The sequence below is a fragment of the Sinocyclocheilus anshuiensis genome, unplaced genomic scaffold (genome assembly GCF_001515605.1).
Source record: "Sinocyclocheilus anshuiensis isolate Anshui unplaced genomic scaffold, SAMN03320099.WGS_v1.1 scaffold44, whole genome shotgun sequence".
In the NCBI taxonomy this organism is placed as follows: Eukaryota; Metazoa; Chordata; class Actinopteri; order Cypriniformes; family Cyprinidae; genus Sinocyclocheilus; species Sinocyclocheilus anshuiensis.
The window spans coordinates 1,522,592-1,547,446 of NW_015555746.1; the positions used below are offsets into that span (position 1 = coordinate 1,522,592).

Sequence of the window (24,855 nt, forward strand, 5' to 3'; positions counted from 1 at the left end):
ATATGTGTTACACAGAGGAAATGTGAACCCAAGTGAAACCCTGCACTTCTTTAGGAAAATATAAACAATAGTAGATAAGTCATCCCTGCTTCTCTGCTTACATGTGGTTTTACTCAGTCCTGATCTTTCACAACACATCAAGGCTTCTTTGCAAGTGAACTAGTATGATATTTAAAGAAATAGTGTAAATTCTTCCAGTATTTACTCACCCATAAATGTATCATAAAATAATTTCTTACAACTTTTGTACTATATTACAAAGTCCTTTAATATTTTTATATAGAAAAATACAAAAATATCACAGTAAAAAATTTAAGAATACACTACCGTTCAAAAGTTTTGTTTTAGCAAAAATGTATTTGAATGTTTTAAAGTTTCTTATGCTCATCCAGTTTGAAATTATTTGAAAAAATATACAGTAAAACAGTGATATTGTGAAATATTAGTACAATTCAAAATTACTGTTTTCTTTTTTTTATATACAGTATTATACAATGTAATTTATTCCTGTGATGACAAAGCTGAATTTTCAGCAGTCATTACTCCAGTCTTTAGTGTGACATGATCCTTCAGAAATCATTCTAATATTCTGATTTGACTTTTGACAGGGTTTTTAAATTTAATTTAAAATTGTTTTTTTTTTTTGTATCACAGTAAAACTCTTTATTATCACAATTCAATAAAAATTTGACTGAACACAAACTTTGGAACGGTGGTGTATATAATTTGACATATATTGATTTTGTACAGATATTTAATTTGATCTGTAAGTCATTGTATATCTTGGCATCTTTGGACCAGAACTGATGATACCACAGTTCAGGAGAGTGTAATAGATGTATATATACATTAGTATTCCCAGGTCAGTTGAAAGCGTGCGTGAGTGTGTGTTTGTTCGTCTGTCTCATCCCACCCTGCCTGACCCCGATCCTGGTGTAGGTGTTCCAGTGTCCAGTCGTGTATCCACAAAGATTCAGCAGCTGCTAAACACGCTAAAACGACCCAAACGCCCACCACTCAGTGAGTTCTTCATGGATGACCAAGAGGAGATTGTAGAAGGTACGTGAATGAATTAAAAAAACATCAAACACACTTGGTAAGAAGCTGCAGTAATGTGGATCAGCGTATTTCTTCTTCCACAGTTCCTCAGGTAGATCCTAACGCCCCGAAGCCAGAAGGCCGGCAGATAATCCCGGTGAAGGGGGAGCCATTGGGAGTGGTCAGTAACTGGCCTCCTGCTCTTCAGGCAGCATTAGCTCGATGGGGTGCCACACAAGGCAAGAGCCCCGCCCTCACAGCTCTGGATATCACAGGAAAACCACTTTATACGCTTACGTATGGTAAGACTGAGCAAGGTCGCCTGCAAACCACTTACCTTGATTGAAAGCAGATGCTGGAATTGCCAAGAAAGGTGTAAGGACTTTAAAAACTGAGTGATTGGTGTGTGATTGACAGGGAAACTGTGGAGTCGTAGTGTAAAGCTGGCCTACACTCTCCTCAACAAGCTGGGAACCAAAAATGAGCAGATCCTCAAACCAGGAGACCGGGTAAAAAAAATATAGCTTAATAATATAATAATTTATTAGTAATAAAATATGAATATAATTTAGATGTGTGCATACTTTTTTATTTTTTTATTTGTGCACTTAAACCAATGTTATTTTAGAATTATTTATATGCTACTATAGTATTTATTGATCTAATAAATTACATTTTATTTTTCTATTTTCAGTTTTCATTTTAATTTTTGTTTTAGTAATTTTGTTATATGGTTTTATAATTTTTATTATTTTATTTAAAAAAAAAATTCATTTAGCCTTACTTTATTTTTATTTGAATTTAAAACTTAATTTTATGTTAGTAGACATAATGTTAATGAATATTTAACATAGATTTCTAATATTTATAATTTATTTTATTTCAGCTTTATTTAAATTAATTATTTTTTTAAAATATAGTTTTAGTTTTCTGATTCCTCTTGCAGCCAGAAATGACTGAATTCGCTGTGGCTTTTCTCAAAAATTGTCGTTTTCGTGCTGTTTTGTAGTGAAAACCCAGCAATAATCATGATGTAATTAGTGTCAGTGACAATAATAGTACAATTACTTGTAAATCCTTTTCAAGTTTTTACAATTAAACAATTATATTGTCTATTGTGTAATATTGCTTTTGCATTATCGCATTGCTAGAATTGCATTCCCACTCTCAAGTTACCATTTCTTTGTGGGAAAATTGTGGAAATAAGTAAAAAAATTCAAGTTAAATAATACGGTATTTGCTTTATTTTGGATTAAATTCTGCAATCTCAGAATCGTGAAATCTTGGAGGGACTAGCTATGAGCAGCATATATTGTTAGAAGTAACGTTTATTTAAAAAAATGCTGCCATTTCATTTTATTTATTTGTAAACAATGTCTTTTTATTGATCCAGGTAGCGTTGGTGTATCCAAACAGTGACCCTGGTATGTTCTGGGTTGCGTTTTATGGCTGTTTGTTGGCTGAAGTCATTCCTGTGCCCATCGAGGTTCCACTATCCCGAAAGGTAGTAACACATTTACCATTGATATATTACAAATAGCTTTTAAATCTAAATGGAGTGCCAGCAATTCATACTGGTATTGTGGTTGAAGTCATTTCTATGTGTTTGCAGGATGCTGGGAGCAGCCAGGTTGGTTTTTTGTTAGGTAGCTGTGGGGTGGGTCTGGCTTTGACCAGTGAGATCTGTTTGAAGGGTTTACCCAAGACCCCCACTGGAGAAATATTGCAGTTTAAAGGTCAGAGACTTCACATGCAAATTAATGATCCATTTCCTTTCAAAAGCCAGTCAGTGATGGTGATTTTTATAACAGATCTAATACTAGTTGGGTTTCTGATAGGCTGGCCCAGGTTAAAGTGGGTAGTGACGGACTCCAAATACCTCACAAAGCCTTCGAAAGACTGGCAGCCTCACATACCAACAGCCAACACAGACACGGCATACATAGAGGTAAGATAATGTGCATGCTTTATGTGTTTCTGTGTGTGTATGTTTGTTGAATTGATGTAAATATTCTTCTCTCTTGTTCTTTCATGTAGTATAAGGCCAGTAAGGAGGGCACAGTGATGGGTGTTGCGGTTTCAAAAATTGCCACGTTAACACATTGCCAGGCTCTCACTCAGGCCTGTAACTACTGTGAGGGTGAGTGATGCTGTTGCTATGGAAACACCATCCTTTTGTTGCAGCTACACTAAACCAAAAAACTAGCTATGCAGCTTTATGTCCTGCTCGTTTGGAGATGTAACGAAATATGTCTGCATTCAGGTGAAACGCTGGTGAATGTTTTGGACTTTAAGAAGGACATGGGTTTGTGGCATGGAGTTCTCACGGTGAGTGACAAAAATGTCTCATCAATGCTGCTACTACAGATTTTTTCAGAATCAAGGTGTGTTGATCTGCCTACTGCAGATGCAATAACTGAAACTGGTGAGATTATAATTGGATGAATTCCCTAACCCTAACCTAGAAGAAATACATATTTCAATGCCCCCCCAGCCAAAAAGTGTAATATAATATATGTATGTGTGTATTGTTTTAAATTATTATTTTTGTTATTTTAGAAAATAATAATGACAAAAACAATAATGAAAATGGACAATGGTCAATATTTCCAGATCTGTCAGGTGTTCTAATAATTTTGGCCACCACTGTGTGTGTAGATTACTTACAAATTGTTGTTGTTAGCTACTGATTCTAAATTAAATGACAAAAATATTAATTAATAATGTAGTCCATTACATTACACATTTTAGATAATATAATCAGACTACGTTTTGATTAATTTTAGATTACTTTTATACTTGTACCATATTCATGTTAAATTGCAAAGAAAATATATTCCATTTGATGTTATTAACAACATAAATTGAATTAAGCATTACATTATTTCAACGTTTCCCAAAGTGGTGTTTGTGAAGGAACTGCAGGGGGTTTGTGAGTTTAATGAAAAGCTAATTATTAATTAAGTCATGAAAATGTAAAATAAAAATAAATCATTTTAAAATAACATCAATTAAAATGACACTTACTAAAAAATGAAATATTTCATTTATCTGCATGTCATGTAGGCATTTTATAAAAAGAACATTTAAAAGATTTTTAATTCTAATATTGCTATTGTGTAAAAATATGTAATCAAGTAATCAATAAAAATGTAACTGTAGTCTGATTGCAAGTATTTTAAAATGTAATTTAATCTAATTATAAGTACTTAATTTTAGGAATCTGATTACAAAATCCAGAAAGTAATGTCACAATGCAAAAAAAAAAAGTTTTGATCCTAAAATAGGCTGATTTCTTTTTTGATTTTAGATTGCAATTTGACCTTGGCCATTTTTGAGGCATTCGACCAATAATATCTGTATGTATTTCAGAGTGTGATGAACCGAATCCACACCATCAGTGTTCCATATGCAGTAATGAAAGCTTGTCCACTTTCCTGGGTTCAGCGAGTTCACATACACAAAGGTACAACAAACAAAAAAACAAATGTATGTCTGTCATCCACACACATTTGTTTTGATATGAAAAACATCTGTTTCTATAGCACGGGTTGCCCTGGTGAAGTGTCGTGACCTGCATTGGGCAATGATGGCTCACAGAGATCAGAGAGACACCAGTCTGGCCTCGTTGCGCATGCTAATTGTTGCTGACGGAGCCAATCCTTGTGAGTTAACTCTACCAGACCTCCTGCAGAGACTCCATGGGAGATGATGTTCATTTAATATTCATATTCAACGATTTGACTCTTTTCATCTCTCTGTATCTCCATCTCTTTCTGATTTAGGGTCGGTTTCATCATGTGATGCCTTTTTAAACGTATTCCAGGCTCATGATTTGAAGCCAGAGGTCATTTGCCCGTGTGCTACATCACCTGAGGCCATGACGGTTGCCATACGGAGGTATATCATTCTTTTGACGAACTGCAGGGATCCCTGTTTAGAAGCACTAGCTATTTGTTTCCTGATTGTGAAATGTTTCTCCAGGCCTGGGGTCCCTGGTGCTCCTCTTCCAGCGAGAGCCATCCTGTCCATGACTGGGCTGAGCCATGGGGTCATTAGGGTCAACACTGAAGACAAAAACTCTGCTCTCACCGTCCAGGATGTGGGACACGTCATGCCTGGAGGTGTGTGTGCTACTAATGCTAATTTTATATACCACCGATAAAACCGATCAAAAGTTTGGAATAATTACGTTTTTTTAAAATGTTTTTGAAAGAAGTTTCTTATGCTCACCAAGGATTTAGGTAAAAATGCAGGGAAAACAGTCATGTTGTGAAATATTATTACAATTTAAAAGACCTGTTTTCTATTTTAATATATTTTAAAATGTCATTTATTGCTGTTATGGCAAAGCTGAATTTTCAGCAGCCATTACTCCAGTCTTCAGTGTCACATGATCCTTCAGAAATCATTCTAAAATGCTGATTTGGTGCTCACACTACTTATTATTGTCAGTGTTGAAAACAGTTTTTGCTGCTTAAACGTTTTGTAGAAACCATGATACACTAGCATTCAGAGGTTTGGTCTATGTAAGATGTCTGTGTAAAATACTTTATTCAGGTAGGACACATTCAGTTGATCAAAAGTGAGAGATATTTATTGTATAGATATTTATTTATAATTATTTTCAACTTTTTTTCAACAGAATATATTGCATGTATAATATTTTTTCACAAAAATATTAAGCAGCAAAAAGAGTTTTTATCATTGATAATAATGAGAACCTTTATTAATATTTGACCATCAATAATAATTGATGTTAATAATAATGATAATATTTAAAGGGGTCATATGATGTTGCTAAAAATAACATTATTTTGTGTATTTGGTGTAATGAAATGTGTTTATGCGGTTTAAGGTTCAAAAACCGCTTCGTCCACGGTGAAAGCCGATCCGGCGAGCCACAGCACGAAGTTGATGTGCTATTGACTTCAGGAGGAAAAAGACACAACTTACCCCTGTCTGTATAACTGGCTGTAATGTGGAGGTTGTGAACTCCTATAAATACCTGGGGGTCTACATTGACAATAAGCTTAACTGGACTAAAAATATGGAGGCAATATACAGGAAGGGACAAAGTCAACTGTATTTTCTGCGGAGACTTAAGTACTTCAATGTATGTAGTAAAATGCTTAATATGTTTTATCAGTCTGTGGTTGCCAGTTCTCTGTTTTACGCTGTGGTGTGTTGGGGAAAACAATTTCCCTGCGGGGATTAATAAAGTTTATCCTATCCTATCCTATGTATCCTCAGCGACCAGCACGGATCAGCTGTAGGCATGACATGATCGTCCTCTTTTGGAAGGCCAAACAAAGTAGTTTCGCTTTCACAACGAAAAACATGGCAACAACAATACTACAGCGAGAATCAAAGTTTCTTTCTTTGCGTGAACATTTGGGCGGCGTTATGCAAATCTTCCCACATCGTGACGTAGACATGTGAGGGCATGTTAGAACGAGCCGTTTTAGGTAGGCGTGGTTAACTCTTAACTTTTATAAAGAATATCTCTTTGGATTTGAGACTTTAGTATTTGCAACTTTACAGACCTTCTTTATGCACCAAGAGCTTGTAACACTCCAAAGAGAAAGGAAAAATTGAAATCGCATCATATGACCCCTTTAAGCAATAAAACAGCATGTTAGAATGATTTTTGAAGGATCAAAATATTTTAAATTATAATAATATTTCACAGTATTACTGCTTCTACTGTGTTTTTGATTAAATAAGTGCAGAGATGTCTTTCAAAAACATTAAAAAAAAATTTTTTTTTTGAAAACTTGGTAGTGTCATTTAATCGTATGTGTGTGATTTGCATTGTCCACACATACAAAATATAATCATGGTATTACTGTAGATTTATAGAGCTATGGTATTCTCACTCACATTTCCTTCAGAGAAAAATCCAGTTCATAATACCATGTTATCCAAGTTTAAATATGTTTGTCAAGCACGCATGAAGTTAGCATGTGTGTTTGTGTGTGTTTTAGCATTGATGTGCATTGTGAAGCCGGATGGGCCGCCCATGCTGTGTAAAACGGATGAGATTGGAGAGATCGTCGTGAACTCTCGTGCTGGTGGGAACATGTACTACGGCCTGCATGGAGTCACTAAAAACACCTTTGAGGTATGACGATCAATTTAACACTCACATACACAGACAATGTTGTAACTTTGCATGGAATTACACACCATAAATATATTTCTAATGGAATAATGCTGCAGTTTTGATGTATATGTGAATGTTGTGTTGTTTGTTTGAAATCTCGCAGGTGATCCCAGTCAATGCTAGTGGCACTCCTATTGGTGAAATCCCATTTGTGCGGTCAGGATTACTGGGGTTTGTTGGACCGGTAAGAGTGTGAAAAAGGAAAATGAGAGGGACAGTGCATTTTTTTTCATGTGAATAAAATCCGTTTTCCCCCCTCCCTTCCTTCAACAGGGTAGTTTGATATTTGTGGTGGGTAAGAATGAGGGCTTGCTAATGGTTAGTGGCCGTCGTCACAATGCTGATGATCTAGTAGCGACAGCACTAGCGGTGGAACCAGTCAAAACTGTGTACAGAGGAAGGTGAGGGTTCCCACTTGAATATGGAGAGAACAATGTAGTCTTAAAATGTATTTTAATGAGAGAAGATATTAATCTGAAGTGTGTGTGTTTTGTAGGATTGCGGTGTTCTCAGTGACTGTGTTCTATGATGAGAGGATAGTGATCGTAGCAGAGCAGAGGCCTGATGCCAGTGAAGAAGACAGCTTCCAGTGGATGAGTCGGGTTCTACAGGTGCAGACAAATTTATAGCAGTGATTTTAAATTGATTGTTTTATACTTATACTAAATCTGATCGGATGTCGGTGCCAATAGCCTCATGGGCAGCTCGCCGACAGCACGCTGACTATGGGCATCCCGAGTTTGAATCCCTACCTTTTCCGATCCCGCCCCATCTCTCTCTCCCACTTCGCTTCCTGTCAGATCTAAACTGTCCTATTATAATAAAATGCCAAAAATAAATGTAAAAAAAAAAAAAATCTGATCGGATGTACCATGTTAATTCCATGGTACGAAAGGCAGTATATGTATACACATCTGTGACTGTACTGCCAGTATGTGCTATCTTTTGGTGGAAAAATGGTTTGTGATGATTATTATTAAATATTGCCAATTATTTAATGAATATTTAATGCTGATGTATTATTTAAAGGTATTTGTCATCAAAATCCATGTTGTCATGGTTAACTAAAACTAAAACGATTACAAATCATTTTCATTAATTGAAATAAAGCTGAAATAAAATTAAAAAATAACTAAAAAGGATAGTTCACCCAAAAATGGTGAGTAATTACCCCATTAATTACTCACCCTCATGTCGTTCCAAACCCGTAAGTCCTGTGTTCATCTTTGGAACACAAATTAAGATATTTTTGATGAAATCCGAGAGCTTTCTGACCCTCCATAAACAGCAACACAACTGAAAGGTTCCCAGGCCCAGAAACGTAGTAAGGACATCGGTAAAACAATCCATGGGACATCAGTGGTTCAGCTGTAATTTTACGAAGCTACGGGAATACTTCTTGCACACAAAGAAAACAAAAATAATGACTTTATTCAACAATTCTTCTTTTCCAAGTCATCATCCTCCACCATTATGGAGAGTACCACAATGCATGCGTGTGCTTTCCGCTGCATGTAAACAAGGCAATGCATGCATTGTTCTCGTAGCTTCTTAAATTACGGCTGAACCCCTGATGTCACATGGACTGTTTTACCGATGTCTTTACTCCGTTTCTGGGCCTGGGAACCTTTCAGTTGTTTTGCTATTTATGGAGAGTCAGAGAGCACTCAGATTTAATCAAAAATATCTTAATTTGTGTTCCGAAGATGAACGAAGGTCTTACGGGTTTGTAACGACATGAGGCCGAGTAATTAATGACAGAATTTTCATTTTTGCGTGAACTATCCCTTTAAACCTACAGTAAACTGAAAATATAAAAATAAAAAGATAATTCAAAATATTAGTAATTATTATGATAGTATATAAATAATACTAAAATAACACTGTTCTTAATTAGCTTGATCTAGTTATGCCAATCAGGTTAATGCATTTACATTGAATATAGTTGCATTTTAATTAAGGCAGCAGTTTACCATGGTTAAAATAAAATCACAACAGTGTCCTATTACTGCTTGCATAAATGTTAATTCATTGTTTAGTTTAACACACATACGTTTGACAATCTTTTATATATGATGCATTTATTAGTGGTTTTTGTGTATTGTTTCACAACTGTAGGCAATTGACAGTATTCATCAGGTGGGATTGTATTGTCTTGCACTGGTTCCTGCCAACACCCTGCCCAAAACTCCCCTAGGGGGCATTCACATCTCAGACACCAAGCAACTCTTCCTGGAGGGAGCGCTGCACCCCTGCAACATCCTCATGTGCCCCCACACCTGCGTCACCAACATGCCCAAACCACGTCAAAAACAACCAGGTGTGTATGCAGGGGTTAAATAGAGATCTTAGAGGTGAGGGAACCCTAAAATCTAGAGGTGAAAATCTGATGCATGTGATGTTTTCTCAGAGTGTTCTGTCCTGTTATTATGTCTTTCATAGTCGGTGTTGGCCCTGCCTCCATCATGGTGGGTAATTTGGTTGCTGGGAAAAGAATTGCACAGGCTGCAGGCAGAGATCTGGGACTCATAGAGGACCAAGACCTGGTCAGGAAGGTAAACTGAGACTTATTGTGTATTGTGCCCATACAACCGGAAGTAAATAATGCAAACAGTATAATTTGAAGCAGTTTATTTGAAATGCATTGTGTGGTATTTTAATGCTTTCGTATGGATGCAGCTGTGCATGTGGCCTACAATGATGGTAAGCATTGTGATCATTATGGCACAATCACATGCATGACACGACTTTTCGCATGATATGATTATTTAATGTTATTGATGTTATATGTTTGATGTTATTGATGATGAACTGTCTATCTTGTCTTTCTTAGCATCAATTCCTTACAGAGGCTTTACAGTGGAGAGCTCAAACCGATCCTGACCATACGCTTTATGTACTTTTGAATGCAAAGGTAAAAAAAATACTCGTACACACAAAAAACAGAGTGGAAGAACTACACTTGATCAAATCCTTAGAATGTCTTGATTTGCTGGCCAATAATGTGCTCTCTCTCTCTGTCTAGGGAGTGGCAGTATGTACGGCTACATGTGTTCAGCTTCATAAAAAAGCAGAGAAGATTGCAGCTGCTCTCATGGAGAGAAGTGGTATTAACATCGGAGAGAATGTGGTGCTTTTGTATCCACCAGGTAAATCACACATACTTTGTCCTTTTATAGCAGTTAAAAAACTATATTGGAGTAAACCACAAAGACATGGTTAATTGAAGAAAAGTGCTCTATCTTATTTCACATGTGATGAGGATGTTTTCATATAGGTGCCTTAAAGGGGTCAAGAACTGCCTTTGTTTTGTTTTTTTGTACTGTTCTCTGAGGTCCACTTATAATGTTTTTAAGATTTTTACATCAAAAACCATAATTTAGAAGTAATAGGCTAGTTTCTGTCCTGTTTTTAACCCCCTCATCAGAACGCTCTGTTTGAATAGGCATGGTGGATTGTAGACTTGGAAGTAAACACCCATTGCTGTGATTGGCTAATAGTTGTGTATGTTTGACAGCGTACATTCATTCCTCATAGATGGACACTGCTGTGATTTAGGTAAATACGCATAAATAGCTCAATACATATCATACAATCTGTAATAAGAGAAAAAGCAATAGTGACCACGTAATGAAAACAGTTACTCTTACACTTGTGTGTTGCGACATGACTGTCGGATCCATTATAGTCGGCACAGCATCGTCTTTTAGTTTAAATCGTTTTGAAAATCCCGTGTCGAATTGTGCCTTGTTTGAAAAGGAATCCGCTATGAAATGAAGTGAACAAAGGACCGAGTTCTTAGTGATGCGGTCTGGATCTTCATTAAAAATAAAGTTCATCCACTCTTTCCTAACGTTGGGATCAGAAGGAAGGAAAACAAAGACTGATTTTCCACAACTTGGTACTGCACAGCGTCTTGTTGTCTTTGGAGTCATCTTTATCATTTGGTTTCTGCGTAGATCTGTATTTCCCCTCTGTTTATTTACACTACATGCACAAATTGGTGGGCGGGGCTAAACAGGCAGTGATGTAGAAGCGGACCTTGATCTTCTTCGGCGGAGGCGGTGCTTATCCACACTATTACCTTATAGAGTGGCACATTCCAGAACCTGTTGTTTTGGCAGACTGGCTTCAATATTTGCTGTTTTTAGACTGAAACTTATAGAATGTTTTTATAGTACAGTGAGATCTTATATGCCAAAAGATCAAGGGAACTTTGGTTTCTCAGTTCATGACCCCTTTAAAGGGGCACTAAAACGATTAAAATTTAAAATAAATAAAGCTGAAATCTAAATATTAGATTATTAGGAAACTTCAACAAAATTAGAAATGTTGTCTTGACAAGCAACTGAAATAAGTTGAAGTCCTAAATTCTTAGAACTATAACTGAAAAAAATTAAAGCTAAATAAAAACACATAACAAAATGACTAAACCAAACTAAAAATTAAAATGAAAACTCAAAATGTAAACATAAAAGCTCATTTAAAATATGAATTAATAATATAATTGTTAATGAAGCAATAATACTAAAAAACACTGGTAAAGCTGGTCTTTAATTCTAAAGGTCAGTCCAGGAGAAAATGATCATTTAAAAATAATTTAATGATTTTTACACAATTAAAAATGTTGCCTTGTATTTGAATTTTTTGTGTGTGCAGGTATAGATCTGATCGCAGCATTTTATGGCTGTTTGTATGCTGGTTGTATTCCTGTCACCGTGAGGCCTCCACACCCACAGAACCTCTCTGCCACTCTGCCCACTGTCCGCATGATCATTGATGTAAGTCTGTGTGTTTGCATCTGTTGTACACCTTGATTTGGTTGTGTTTTCTTTTAACTGCTTGGTAGTGAAGGCTCTTCAACTGCCAGACTCTAACATTGTTCACTTTTCTTGCATCTCTCCTGGTTTCCTCAGGTCAGCAAGGCTGCTTGCATTCTCACTACTCAGGTTTTAACGAAGATTCTCAGATCTAAAGAAGCAGCAACTACAGTAAACATAAAAACATGGCCCATCATAATAGACACAGGTAACACACACCAGTCAGTTTTCAATACAGCTGTTGTGCAGAACATACTGTACTTTGCTTGTATAATAATAGGTTCAAGTCATGTGACATGATATGATATGATATGATACGATACGATACAATATGATATTACAGGTGCATCTCAATAAATTAGAATGTCGTGGAAAAGTTAGAATTTAGCATATACACTAGATCAGGATTTGCACTTTCATTGAAACAACTTTGAGTTTTGTGTAACAGCTTGACTAATAATAGACTCATCACCACAATACAGTCAATTTAAGCACTTACAAGTCTCCATGTTACATAAAATAACAACATAAACTTCCCATCCAGAAACACGCATAGCAAGCAAGCTTAGAAATATATCTATAATTAACATGTCCATAATTTTCCCCAGATGACTTGCCTCGCAAACGACCTCCCACAATCTACAAACCGCCCAATGCTGAGATGATCGCATATCTGGATTTCAGTGTCTCAACCACAGGCATGCTGACAGGAGTGAAGGTGAGAGATCTTTCATAATTCATAATAAGATATGTTTCATAATTATCTTTAGCAGGGTCATTGAATAACTGACCAATCAGAGATGTTTCAAATGGATGGGATGTTGTTAATACACAGTAGTGTCCTGAAACCTAAAACCACTATTGAAAATGTTTCTATTTTGCTATTTTCTCTTTTAAAATCGCAAACCATTTTAGTTTAAATAATATTTACTGATTTTCAGTGTTATCTTAGATGTTTTGGACCCCACTGTAGCAAATATCTCCCTCTTAGTTGTACTGTACATTTGAAACTCCCCTCTCTGATTGGCTGTCTATCAGATCTCTCATGCGGCGGTGAGTGCTCTCTGTCGCTCTATAAAGCTGCAGTGTGAGCTGTACTCCTCTCGCCAGATCACCATCTGCCTCGACCCCTACTGTGGACTTGGATTTGTGCTCTGGTGCCTTGCGAGGTAACAGATGGATACACACAAACAGTCACATACAAATGACTCATACTAAGATAAAAATGACTCACAGCTTTGTGTCATCTCATGCAATGGCTTGTTCTCTTCAGAATGGATATGAATATGTTTTGAAGGTATTATAAACCTGAAATGTGCCTGTGTTTTACAGTGTATATTCAGGTCATCAGTCCATCTTGATCCCTCCTATGGAGCTGGAGAGCTCGCTGACCCTGTGGCTAGGCACGCTCAGTCAGTACCGCATCAGAGACACCTTCTGCTCCTATTCAGTCATGGAGCTCTGCACCAAGGGCCTAGGTGGACAGACAGACATGCTGAAGGTACGCTCACCTGCATATTTACTCACCATTAAAGGCACAGTTCACCCAAAAATGACAATTCTACCATCAATTGCTCACCCTCTTGTCGTTCCAATCCTGTATGGCTTTCTTTCATAGATCCATGGACTCAAAAGATCCATACAATCATGGATTCAAAAGATCCATAAAATCTTTTTTTCAATTTTTTTTTATTTTATCACATGTTCTTCTAATGTTCTTCGTGTCCATCTGACTTCAGGCACGTGGTGTGAACCTGTCATGTGTGAGGAGCTGTGTGGTGGTTGCTGAGGAGCGTCCACGCTTGGCTCTCACACATTCCTTCTCCAAGCTGTTCAAAGATCTTGGACTCTCCATGCGGGCTGTCAGCACTGCTTTTGGGTCGAGAGTTAACCTGGCCATCTGCCTACAGGTAAATTATCTGAACTCAGCAAATTGATTTTCCTTTGCACCTGCTGTAGGCAACGATATACACTCTTCTTACTGATCCATCATCTCTGTTACCAATAAATGCCCCTGTTGAAGAAACCAGCATATGCTGGTTAGGTATGTTTTGAAGCATGGCTGCTGGTTTGAGCTGGTTTAAGCTGGTCCTTAGCTGGTCATGAGCTGGTTTAAGCTGGTCCTTTGCTGGTTTAAGTTGGTTATTAGCTAGTCATGGGCTGGTCCTAAGCAACTAGCTCCTGCTCAGGACCAGCACAAGACCAGCTTAAACCAGCAGCCATGCTTCAAAACATACCTAACCGGCATATGCTGGATTTTTCAACAGGGGCATTGGTGGGAGGTTGTGGATATGTGATGTTAATATTTGATGTGCAGCTGATCTGTATGTTTGGTGGGTTTGTATTTTTCACAGGGTACCACAGGGCCAGACCCCTCAACTGTTTATGTGGACATGAAGTCCCTCCGGCATGACCGGTAAGATAAGGACAAACACATATAAACACACACAAAACAAATAGTGTTTAAATACTAAAAGTTAAGTGTGAAATGTCACTTTTTGGCCAAACTGAATTGTGTTTGGTGCCATTAAAAGAGCAGAAATCACAGTTTTAAATAGTGCAGAATTCTATCAATTATGAGACCGGGTTTTGTCAAATATGAAAAAAGCTCCAGAGCTGCTGGTTCCTCCCGGCTCTTAGTGATTATGTCATGTAATAAACACTCTTTCTCCTTGTACAACACTGATGATGGTGTTTCTGTGTTATAGAGTGAGGTTAGTAGAGCGAGGAGCGCCACAGTCACTTCCTCTTGTGGAGTCTGGAACAGTAAGCACATTTCCACTGTTGGATCAAGCATAAGTGAAATTGAAAATAGTTTTAATGCCTTTTCTCCCTCTTTTAGATTCTTCCTGGTGTGAGGGTGATCATAGTCAATCCAGAAACTAGAGGACCGCTAGGGGACTCTCACCTGGGAGAGGTCCGTTTACATAGGAGAATAATAATTGGGTGTTTCTTTAGCTTTGTGCTTTTTTTTTAGAAAATGAACTACCTTATGACACACTTCCAATCATTCTAATATTATTTTATTTGTATACTAACAATCATAGGAGAATCATTTTTGGAATACAGTGATTCCTTTGTCTTTCTAAGGCTGATTTTTAAATAGTAATAATAATAAATAAGAATAATTTGGCTAATAATTTGAGAAATCTACAGTTTGACTGGAAATAATACAAGATAAGTGATATTTCTGGATTTTTTCTTTGTCCATCAAAAAAGATTAGATTTCTTATCCAGTAATACAATTCTTTCTTTCCTAGATTTGGGTAAACAGTCCCCACAATGCAACAGGATACTACACTATATACGGAGAGGAAAATCTGCAGGCTGACCACTTCAACACTAAGCTGAGTTTTGGAGATCCTCAAACACTCTGGGCCAGAACTGGATACCTGGGCTTTGTCAAGAGAACTGAACTCACAGACTCCAGTGGAGGTGAGAGAGAGAAATAAAAATGGATGAATTAATGGCAAAGTGCTAGTGACAGATTGATAAGGGAGATATAGTGTATGTGGGATGCTAAAGTCTGAGACCACATTGAAGATTTTTTTTTAATGCATACCAAAAAAGTTTTAGAATTTGAAAAAATTTCAAACAAAAAAAAGTTGTAAAATGAATGAATATATTCCTAGATTCTGAACTGTTTATAGGTCACTAATAAAAAACACATGCATTCTTGTAAAAATGTTCTTGCTTGTTAGATCGTCATGACGCCCTGTTTGTGGTGGGCTCTCTGGATGAGACTTTAGAATTGAGAGGTTTGCGATATCATCCAATTGACATCGAGACCAGCGTATCACGTGCCCATCGCAGCATTGGTGAAAGGTAAAGTCCCAGCGTCACACTCTTTGCATAATTTTCATTGTGCAATCATGCTGTCCATTACCTCTTATTTGTTTTTCCCCTCCGCAGTGCCGTGTTCACCTGGACAAATCTGCTGGTGGTGGTGGCTGAACTCTGCGGATCCGAGCAGGACGCTTTAGACCTGGTTCCTCTGATAACCAATGTTGTTTTAGAGGAGCACCATCTGATTGTGGGTGTAGTGGTTATCGTTGACCCAGGGGTCATTCCCATAAACTCCAGAGGAGAAAAGCAGCGAATGCACTTGAGAGACTCCTTCCTGGCAGATCAGCTGGACCCCATATACGTAGCGTACAACATGTGAGTTTAGTCATGGGCGATACAAAGGCTTACCAGAAAGGTGCTATGGAGCCTGGCCTCACAACTGGGATTGGGTCCTTATACAGACAGACTTGGCCCTGTTTTTTCAGGGATAAGGTGTTATTGAACAAAAATTACAAATGTGTGAGATGACTGTTTTGGAGAAGGGATATTATAATAGAATTTCCCTTTTGCTCACTTCCTTCTCCCCCCCCCATCCCCAAGTTTTTGGAATCAATGGAATCGATTCCAGGAGTCAATTCTCAGAATAAGCATAAAAGGGAGACAAAGTGAATTCTCAAAAAAGTGCAATATAAACTGTAATTTATACGATTATGAGCACTAGAATGAATGATAGGAGGTCTTGATGGATGGATGAGCTACAAAAGACATGAGTCAACGAATTATGTAGATTTAGCAATATAAATTCTGTATCTTAAATTAGTGTTGTTACAACTCTTTTGGGATGTGTATTAGTGTGCTAATCAAGTTAATGAACAGACTAGGACATCATGCCTCTGAATCCCAACAGCAAAGAATGGAAGATTAGTTTCTTTTAGGATATAGCATTAAATGATTCTGAATATATACACAGAATTGATCTGCAACCCAGCTTATTAATGGTGCTGTGTGTTACGGGGCTTTAAAATGAAACATTTTAGGACAGCATTGGGGTAATAGGGGTATTGATACTCCCCTGGTCATTTGTCATTCATCAGATGCTTTTGTCCAAAGCAGCTTACAGTATACTTATGACACAGGGACAGTCCCTCCAGAGCAACCTGGGGTTAAGTGCCTTTCTCAAGGGCAGTATTGATTATAGGACATTTCTGTAATGCTCTGGTTCATAGAATGCCCTTACCCAGGTTAAAACCCACAGTTTCATCCACCATCTTTTTGGTTAACACACAAATGTGCTACAGAGACTGCAGCCTTCAGCTCATTTTGCTCTGTTTGCTGTCTGTTCTGGAACCATTTAGCAGTTTAAATCTTACCACTGGGGCTTTAACGAAATTTCAGATATGGAGCTATTCTGGTTACAAATGTACATATTTTAATTTGTTTTAGTTCTACAGTACACAATCTACAGCTGTACTAGAAAAATTGCAATGTAATACCCAAAAGTATATCACTTTTTTTTTTTTTGTATTCTTTTAGTTTTGCAATTATATATTACACTGAAAAACTTAATTCCCTCAACCCCACAAGTTCAGCATGAGGATAATCATCCCTGTTATTTTTCATTATCCTTTATGCACTTTATTAGATAAATGCAGATACATTCTGTAACATGGATTATTAATATCTGTCAACAAGGGCATATGTGTAGTATTATATAAATACTTGCATTACTGAGTAGCATATGACTTACACAAAAATGTGCAGGCACATAAAAAAACACATTTTTGGGGCTTAAAGGGTTAGTTCACCCAAAAATGAAAATTCTGTCATTAATTACTCACCCTCGTGTCGTTTCAAACCCATAAGACCTCCGTTCATCTTCGGAACACAAATTAAGATATTTTTGATGGAATCTGAGAGCTGTCTGACCCTGCATAGACAGCAACGCAACTGAAATGTTCCCAAGTCCAGAAGCGTAGCAAGGAGATCTGTAAAATAATCCATGTGACATCAGTGGTTCATCCGCAATTTGAGAATATCCGCTGGACGTATGCTGTTCTGTGGAACTAACCCTTTAATGCCCAGTCTAACCTCAGTCCCTACATTTACAAATCACACATTCCTTGTTTACTTTTCAACATAAAACAGTAAGACAAGAACATTCACCAACTGCTAACCTCATCATCACACACTAAGCCCAAACCAAACACCAACTGAGGAACGTAAAGCTCTATTTTTGCTCTCATCTAAAGGTGCTTATAAACATCAGGACAAGCCATTTAAACCTCTGAATGGCAAAAAAAAGGAATTCAGGCATCTGTACAATAAAATAAAACAACTGTAAAATAACAAGACTCTGTACAAGCAAGCCCCTCGTGAACACCTAACTGTACAAAGGCATCGATTTTACATGTTTGGCAAAGGATCTTTAAAGGACAGTTGTGGTCTCCTGTACTATAGACATTTTTACTAGGAATGACTAACTTCTTGTAAACCATAAATAATTGTAAATTATTGCTTGTGTACAGATGGGAAATTCTACTGTACTGTAAATTAGTTGCTGTATTCTGTCAGATTTTTTGATTAATATTAACTACTGTCATTGACATCCCTTCGTAGCTGAGCGGGGGTCTGAAGTTGAAGACTTCTTGTAAATAGCTTGCTCGGTTTCTGTTTTTTCTTTTCTGGTTGATCAGAAATGTGATGGGTTGAAGTCTGTCTGTCATGCATTTCTGTTTAGAATTCAGATTCAGAAATCTTACGGTATGTACAAGTCTTTAAGATGTAAGCATGATAAAGTCAAGCACCGTGGGGGCTTGAAAGACTATTTTCAGAGTCCTTACACAACTGATCACTACAGTATGTTAGTCTGACCTCATTCTGGGGTTGTATATGTATGCGTATGTATGGCCACCGCGTTGAAAGGTCATTTGTTTGCTGATGAGTTCCACAATACCTTTTCCCAAATCAGAGACGCTGTCATGAAATGTATTCTCTATTCTCACTGTCATTAATGGCATCAGAGCTGAGCTTATGTGATGAAAGCACAAGCGAGTGAATGAGCTTTTTACATGGGGCATTCAGGGAAATAGTGCTTTCCAGGATGGAGAGGATATTCATTTATAAATATTCACTTTCATGTTTTGCAATGATTTTGTTCTTTAAATAAAAAGAATGTATTTGTCATTTACATAAGCGTTAACCAAGTCTTAATATGGACGAGAAACAAAACAAAGCAGAAAATTAGACAAAGTCGGTTCAGTTAATTGATAATCTGTTATGCCAGCTAAGTGCTGGAACCAAAAGAAATGTTTCACACACTATGCAACCAGCTGCAGTTAACAAAGGACACATCCGGCAAAGCAACGTACACACTTAACCACTATACAAGAAATAAAATACAGATTATTTGCTTGCTATAAAATGGGAACATGCAACAGTAACTTGACTTTTTTTTGTTTAGACAATGCATATTACTTTTCTGTGTTGATTAAAACTTTGTTCAATTCTCATAGCATTTTTAATTACGAGATTGAGAGAACACATTCCAATTATAAGAATCTGATACGATTTCTTTTAGTCATTCATGGATATAAAAGGAAGTCATGATTATGCAAGCAAGCATTTTCCTGTTGGTTCACATCTTTCTTTTTTGTACATTGGTTATTGTAACTGTTTTATACTCCAATGAAAACCAAGAAAAAAGAATAAAAGGCTTTTATTTTGCATCTCTGAAGTTAGTTTTTTATAACTCTATCTATCTATCTATCTATCTATCTATCTATCTATCTATTTATCTATCTATCTATCTGACCTTTTGGTGAAAGTGGCCTACACAATGCTTTAATATCACAGCTTTTTGGAGAAAAAAGTTTATTTCTCAGTAAAATATGTCATAAAATTATTCATTATAAAATTATTTAATTTTATAGATAACTGAACTGTGTTTTCTTATTATTTTATTAAGGAATGAAAGTTTCAAACCGATCGAAACAGTTAATAGCTGCCATGTACAGGTTCTTTCAAAAATGCAATATTAAAATTAACTAAATTTTTTCCCCAAAAACAAATTCAACATCATAGCTGGGACTGTATAACAGGAAAATTATATTGTTAAGAATTTCTCCATGAAACTTAATAGGGTTTCATTTTTTTGTTCTTAATAATAATTAAGAACTCTTGCATCGAGTCCACTTCTAGTAAAAAATAATGTACATTTTGAAATACAGTTTGCACATCTTTGTTTGTGAATATAGTATTTGCCAAGCAGAATATAGAAATTCATAAAATTGCATTGGTTTCATTCATGTCCCCAGACCCTTTACGTTTTAGTGATATTGACCAATCACAAAGCTTAATACAGCTTTACGTAACACGTCCTAGAGGGCGGCGCTTATTGCGGCCTTTAGAAAAAAAACCCTCAAGCCATCTAGATTTTTTTTTTCAATGGAAACCGCCCAGGTTAATTCTATGCATTATTAAATAATTGACTTTACAAATTTTATCTCGAATCCTGGCATCTCTATAGACGGCTTTATTGTTTCCAGGTGCGGTTCAAACGGATTGAAGGTAAGGCGTTGATTTTGTTCTGTAACGTTACTCTTCCTCCTCTGTCGCTGCAGTCATGGCGCCCGTCCGCTCGGTTGTAGCACTCGTTACGGGAAGGTGTTTTAATGGCTCCCCGTATCGCTGACGTCTGTTGACGCGGGCATTTGCGTGCCAGTGACTCGCTTGGAACTTTCTGCAGAGCGCGGCATAAAGTCGCCCACAGGCTTCACAACACACCGCAGCGGTTTGCTTTATTTAGAAATGCGCTTTTGATCAGGATCTCATGGAGGAATAAGACTTTAAGACGCTGCCACTCGTTAAATATTTGCAACATCGCTAAAAAAAGAAAGTAGTAGAAACAAGCCCGCTTATAAATACCGGCCGAATCTTGTGTATTTTCACAGATAATTCCTTAAATGAAATCATTGGCAGCTGTCTTTTTTTTTTATTTATCATGTTAACTTTAACTGCTTGTAGCTTTAGATTTTTTGTTTTAAACGTGGACTTTTAACAGACAATATTATCGAAAATGTTGAACCAACAGGTCAGTATAGCTCGCAATGTTATTATGGCTGTATTAAATTAGAAATTATACCGATATTGCTTGTTTTTTCGAGGACTGTGCGTATTTGATGGGCGTTATTTAGCATCCGGTTCTGCATGAAGTGCTGTTGATAACAACACAAAGCAGCTCCATCTGATTTACTACTACAGGAGGAGTTGTGTCTTCCATGTTAAGCAGTCTTTCTGGTTTTTTTCCATTACATTGTAATTTTATTTTCCATTTATTGTACTAACATGATTTTACTGGAATCAAATCATAAATGAGTTTCAGCAATAATGTGTAGAAAGCAACCCACAAGGACAGTGTAAGTGTGTGTGGTGGAGCTGAAGGTACTGACTCAGGGTTGGGGTGAAATGGAAACGGTGACTAAATCAAGGCTTTTGACTGTTAGCCTGGGTTGACCACAGCGCACACACACACACACACACACACACCGACCGACCATCCTGTAAGCACATATAAAAACAGCCTGTATTCTTCAGCATTCTCATGTTTGCTGTCAGTCTGCAAAATTGTACATAATTAGACGTAGTTTTTCTGTCCTTGGTTCAAATTTGTTTGCCCTGAAAAAAATAAATAAATACAAAATTCACTGGTCCAAAATTATTATTTATTTCATGTAATTTTTACAAGTCATTTTCATGTATATATTTTTACACACATTATATGTGGATTTTATTTTTTATTAGAAATTCTAATTTTAAGTGTTTTTTTTTATATGAAATATTAAAGAGTTAGTTCACTCAAAAATGTGTGTGTTTTACTCACCCTCAAGCCATCCTAGGTGTATATGACTTTCTTCTTTCAGACGAATCCAATCGGAGTTATATTAAAAATTGTCCTGGCACTTCTCAGCTCTATCTTTGTAGTGGGCGGGTGTTTCTGTTCAACAGTCCAAAACATGTTAAATAAAGCGCGTGCATCCGTAATAAAATGGAATAAAAGGACATTTGTTTCCCTTTAACAAATTATAAAAAAATATATAATTTTTTACAGTTATTTGCAAGGCATTAAAATGTATGTACATGATCGAATATGTAAGATATTTCAGAAATGTGAGGAAATTGTGATTGAAATAACCTGGAAATTAATATATTAAGTATAAAAATATACATTTTTATTGATTGTTTTATTATTATTATGACCAGCTCTAAATATAACTGGTTATAAATTGCTTGTTTAAAGTAATCTCTGTAAACAGTAAATTGTGGAAGCTCTGTATATAAGTACTGGTCATGGAAAGCATCACATCTACATTAAATATTGACCAAAATCTGACTCATTGTTGATTTGCAGTGGCAATGGAAGAGGTCCAGCAGAATAACAGAAATGGCTCTGATCAAACTGTTGCCATCCCCACAACTATAACTGCCTCTCACATATCACAGATAGCACAGGTACTGTTCATGTATGTACACGCATTTTCATGATGTATATACATATACATGTTGTGTGACTGAGCATTTGTTAAAAAAAAAAAACAGCAGCAAAATTGCTTGTTTCATGTTATGATTATCATGTACAAAGATGTCTCTGGGTGGGAATCCAGTGGCTGTGGTTCAGCTGCCCAGCGGTCAGTTCCAGGTTCAAGGTGTGATTCAGTCAGCGCAATCATCGGTTATCCAGTCTCCACCAGCACAAGCACAGGTAATGTGCAGACATGCATACAGTGATCTTAAACTTCCTGATCTTTAAAACTTCTGAATGCTTTTACTTCAGATTGAAATCAATGACATGTTTCCCCTCCAATTAAACAATGTTTTCTATTAGGGCCAAGGATCTGACAGTGATGATTCTCAGGAATCAAGTGACAGCGGAGCATCTAACCCGAGGTCAAGAGAGATCTTGGCTCGGCGCCCATCCTACAGGTAAAAAGCCCAGGGGGCAGGGGCAAATAATTTTAGTCTGCTGGACCTCAAAATTACACGGATTCTTTAATTACTTCTAAAGCTGGCATCCTACTAGCCTTCATTTGCATAGTTTTTGGAGAATCAGAGGGATTGCTCTTGCAGACCCTCTTGACCACATGTAGCAAGTTTGAATTTATCAGAGCCAGAGTGAGGTGGACTCTCATGGCCTTGGCAGTGACCAGCAAACAGCTTTTCACACTGAAGAACTGGATCTGCTCCAAAATATTCCCTCAGTAAATGCACAGCTCACAAAACTCATTATTATGCATGGTGATTGTGTAACCAAGCAGTTTCTCCCAAGCATGGTTCTCCTGCACTTTAATGACTAATAAAGTGAGAAAGCGAAGACGGAAGACATTTTTAAAGTCGTCATGTAACCTCTTTTCTTCTATTGTGATGTATGTCTGAGTGAAATGGCTTCTCGAATTAGAAAAAATTTAGCATTTAATTTGATTTTATTCTTCTGGAATTGATTGAGATTGCAACATTTGGAAACAACAATGATACATGTAAGTGACAGGCTGCTGGAGATTATTGCCCGGCATTTGTTATGAGGGGGAAAGTTGTTAATGTTTTTGATTGAAGTTCATGAGGTGCGCATGAATAAAAAAACAATGTTCACAGATAAATCATTTATAATAATAATACAACTGCAGTATTTCATTTCAAAAATAAGAATTGTCAATTCTTCAATAATTGTTTGATTTTCATGGTGACTTGAATGTAAGTTTTTTTTCAATGATTATAGTGCTTGTATTAGATTTGTGTTCTTGTTTTGGAAATCAAAACTTGCCAAACTCCAGGCACATCTCTGGCACAAAACCAAAAGTTTAGGCACACACAAAAACTTTCTGTTCCTTTTTGTGTTTCAGGAAGATTCTAAACGATCTATCAGCTGAGGAAGTGGCGACTCGGAATGAGGGAGAAGAGGAAAGCTCCACCTCCTCTGCCATAACAAGCGTCTCACTCTCTACCCCGATCTACCAGACAAGCACTGGCCAATATAGTAAGCCAAGCCTGCATATTATTTGAATACAATGGGTTTTGTGCGGTACGGAATGCATCATGTGGTAACTTCCTATGTATTTTGCAACAGAAATGAAGCAAATGGTTGCATAAGCCATGCAGTTTGTTGTTTATACAAACTTGATTTTTCTTCTTATTTTACAGCATGAACTAGAGCACAGTTGTAATAAGCAATTGCATAATATTATACCATAAACCATCCATCACAGTTTTGTTTGCTCCTTTGCAGTTACGATTTCATCCAATGGCTCTCTGCAGCTGGCCAGTGCTGGTTCAGAGGGTGTGCAAGGCCTGCAGACTCTCACCATGACCAACTCGAACCCAAACCAGCCAACTATCCTGCAATACGCTCAGACCGCCGACGGACAACAAATTTTGCTGCCTAGTAACCAAGTGGTGCTCCAAGGTTGGCACACAAAGGCAAAAATGACCTTTTCATTTGGCAATCAGCTGGTATTGTTGCTTTAGTACATGTGGGACACACTCTGGCTGTGATACTGTGTTATAGGTGCAGGGGGAGAAATGCAAGCGTATCAGATCCGCTCTTCTTCCTCCTCGCTGCCTCAGACCATCGTCATGACATCACCCGTTATCAGCTCTCAGGGCAAAAGCGATGACCCGCAAATGAAGAGAGAGATACGCCTGGCGAAGAACAGGTGGGTGTATTTGAGCGAAAGAGGATTGGTTTGTTTATAGGGATGTAACGATTAACCGCGAGCCGGTTGAAAATCGATTCAAATATGTGACGATTTAAATCGGTTGAGATGGTAAACAAATCGCGATTCAATTAGGGGTAGGAGTTTATATGAATGTATGTCTGAGGGGAACTTACTGTCTTTAGAAAAGTTTAGATGGCATTTTTTCTTTTCATCTTGCCTCTGTATAATGCATATTAAAGTTCATAAGTGCAGCGCTGCTTTGTTTACAGCGGAAACCAAGGAAATGCTTTAAGCGCCACCTGCTGGCAGAGAGTGAATCTGCGTCTCATTCAGCTCTGCT

At 37.1% G+C, this 24,855-nt stretch overlaps 2 protein-coding genes and 1 long non-coding RNA gene across 4 annotated transcripts in view; 2 read left to right on the forward strand and 1 right to left on the reverse strand.

Moving 5' to 3' along the window:
- Positions 1 to 17,610, forward strand: part of dip2bb (disco-interacting protein 2 homolog Bb) — a 42,620-nt gene extending 25,010 nt beyond the window's left edge. For both annotated transcript variants that reach the window (XM_016467152.1, XM_016467153.1), the window contains 33 exons: positions 940 to 1,059; positions 1,143 to 1,340; positions 1,456 to 1,547; positions 2,432 to 2,542; positions 2,651 to 2,774; positions 2,877 to 2,986; positions 3,076 to 3,178; positions 3,302 to 3,366; positions 4,411 to 4,504; positions 4,584 to 4,703; positions 4,824 to 4,938; positions 5,023 to 5,162; positions 7,026 to 7,162; positions 7,308 to 7,388; positions 7,478 to 7,605; positions 7,701 to 7,815; positions 9,323 to 9,524; positions 9,647 to 9,759; positions 9,884 to 9,907; positions 10,038 to 10,118; positions 10,230 to 10,353; positions 11,864 to 11,985; positions 12,121 to 12,232; positions 12,633 to 12,742; positions 13,063 to 13,193; positions 13,357 to 13,525; positions 13,764 to 13,934; positions 14,379 to 14,440; positions 14,733 to 14,790; positions 14,867 to 14,941; positions 15,285 to 15,459; positions 15,726 to 15,849; positions 15,937 to 17,610. In XM_016467152.1, coding sequence (XP_016322638.1) covers positions 940 to 1,059; positions 1,143 to 1,340; positions 1,456 to 1,547; positions 2,432 to 2,542; positions 2,651 to 2,774; positions 2,877 to 2,986; positions 3,076 to 3,178; positions 3,302 to 3,366; positions 4,411 to 4,504; positions 4,584 to 4,703; positions 4,824 to 4,938; positions 5,023 to 5,162; positions 7,026 to 7,162; positions 7,308 to 7,388; positions 7,478 to 7,605; positions 7,701 to 7,815; positions 9,323 to 9,524; positions 9,647 to 9,759; positions 9,884 to 9,907; positions 10,038 to 10,118; positions 10,230 to 10,353; positions 11,864 to 11,985; positions 12,121 to 12,232; positions 12,633 to 12,742; positions 13,063 to 13,193; positions 13,357 to 13,525; positions 13,764 to 13,934; positions 14,379 to 14,440; positions 14,733 to 14,790; positions 14,867 to 14,941; positions 15,285 to 15,459; positions 15,726 to 15,849; positions 15,937 to 16,189 — 3,959 coding nt within the window. In that variant the 3' untranslated portion in view covers positions 16,190 to 17,610. The remainder of the gene's footprint in view (positions 1 to 939; positions 1,060 to 1,142; positions 1,341 to 1,455; positions 1,548 to 2,431; positions 2,543 to 2,650; positions 2,775 to 2,876; positions 2,987 to 3,075; positions 3,179 to 3,301; positions 3,367 to 4,410; positions 4,505 to 4,583; positions 4,704 to 4,823; positions 4,939 to 5,022; positions 5,163 to 7,025; positions 7,163 to 7,307; positions 7,389 to 7,477; positions 7,606 to 7,700; positions 7,816 to 9,322; positions 9,525 to 9,646; positions 9,760 to 9,883; positions 9,908 to 10,037; positions 10,119 to 10,229; positions 10,354 to 11,863; positions 11,986 to 12,120; positions 12,233 to 12,632; positions 12,743 to 13,062; positions 13,194 to 13,356; positions 13,526 to 13,763; positions 13,935 to 14,378; positions 14,441 to 14,732; positions 14,791 to 14,866; positions 14,942 to 15,284; positions 15,460 to 15,725; positions 15,850 to 15,936) is intronic.
- The window catches only part of LOC107673537 (uncharacterized), a 19,461-nt gene continuing 3,305 nt past the window's right edge, over positions 8,700 to 24,855 (reverse strand). Inside the window, exons 2-3 of the long non-coding RNA XR_001632411.1 lie at positions 19,449 to 19,454; positions 8,700 to 8,712 (exon numbers count right to left, since the gene is read on the reverse strand). This is a non-coding gene — a long non-coding RNA (uncharacterized LOC107673537). The remainder of the gene's footprint in view (positions 8,713 to 19,448; positions 19,455 to 24,855) is intronic.
- The window catches only part of atf1 (activating transcription factor 1), a 7,248-nt gene continuing 2,589 nt past the window's right edge, over positions 20,197 to 24,855 (forward strand). The window contains exons 1-7 of the mRNA XM_016467154.1: positions 20,197 to 20,376; positions 22,217 to 22,317; positions 22,448 to 22,567; positions 22,691 to 22,788; positions 23,703 to 23,836; positions 24,086 to 24,262; positions 24,365 to 24,512. Coding sequence (XP_016322640.1) covers positions 22,222 to 22,317; positions 22,448 to 22,567; positions 22,691 to 22,788; positions 23,703 to 23,836; positions 24,086 to 24,262; positions 24,365 to 24,512 — 773 coding nt within the window. The 5' untranslated portion in view covers positions 20,197 to 20,376; positions 22,217 to 22,221. The remainder of the gene's footprint in view (positions 20,377 to 22,216; positions 22,318 to 22,447; positions 22,568 to 22,690; positions 22,789 to 23,702; positions 23,837 to 24,085; positions 24,263 to 24,364; positions 24,513 to 24,855) is intronic.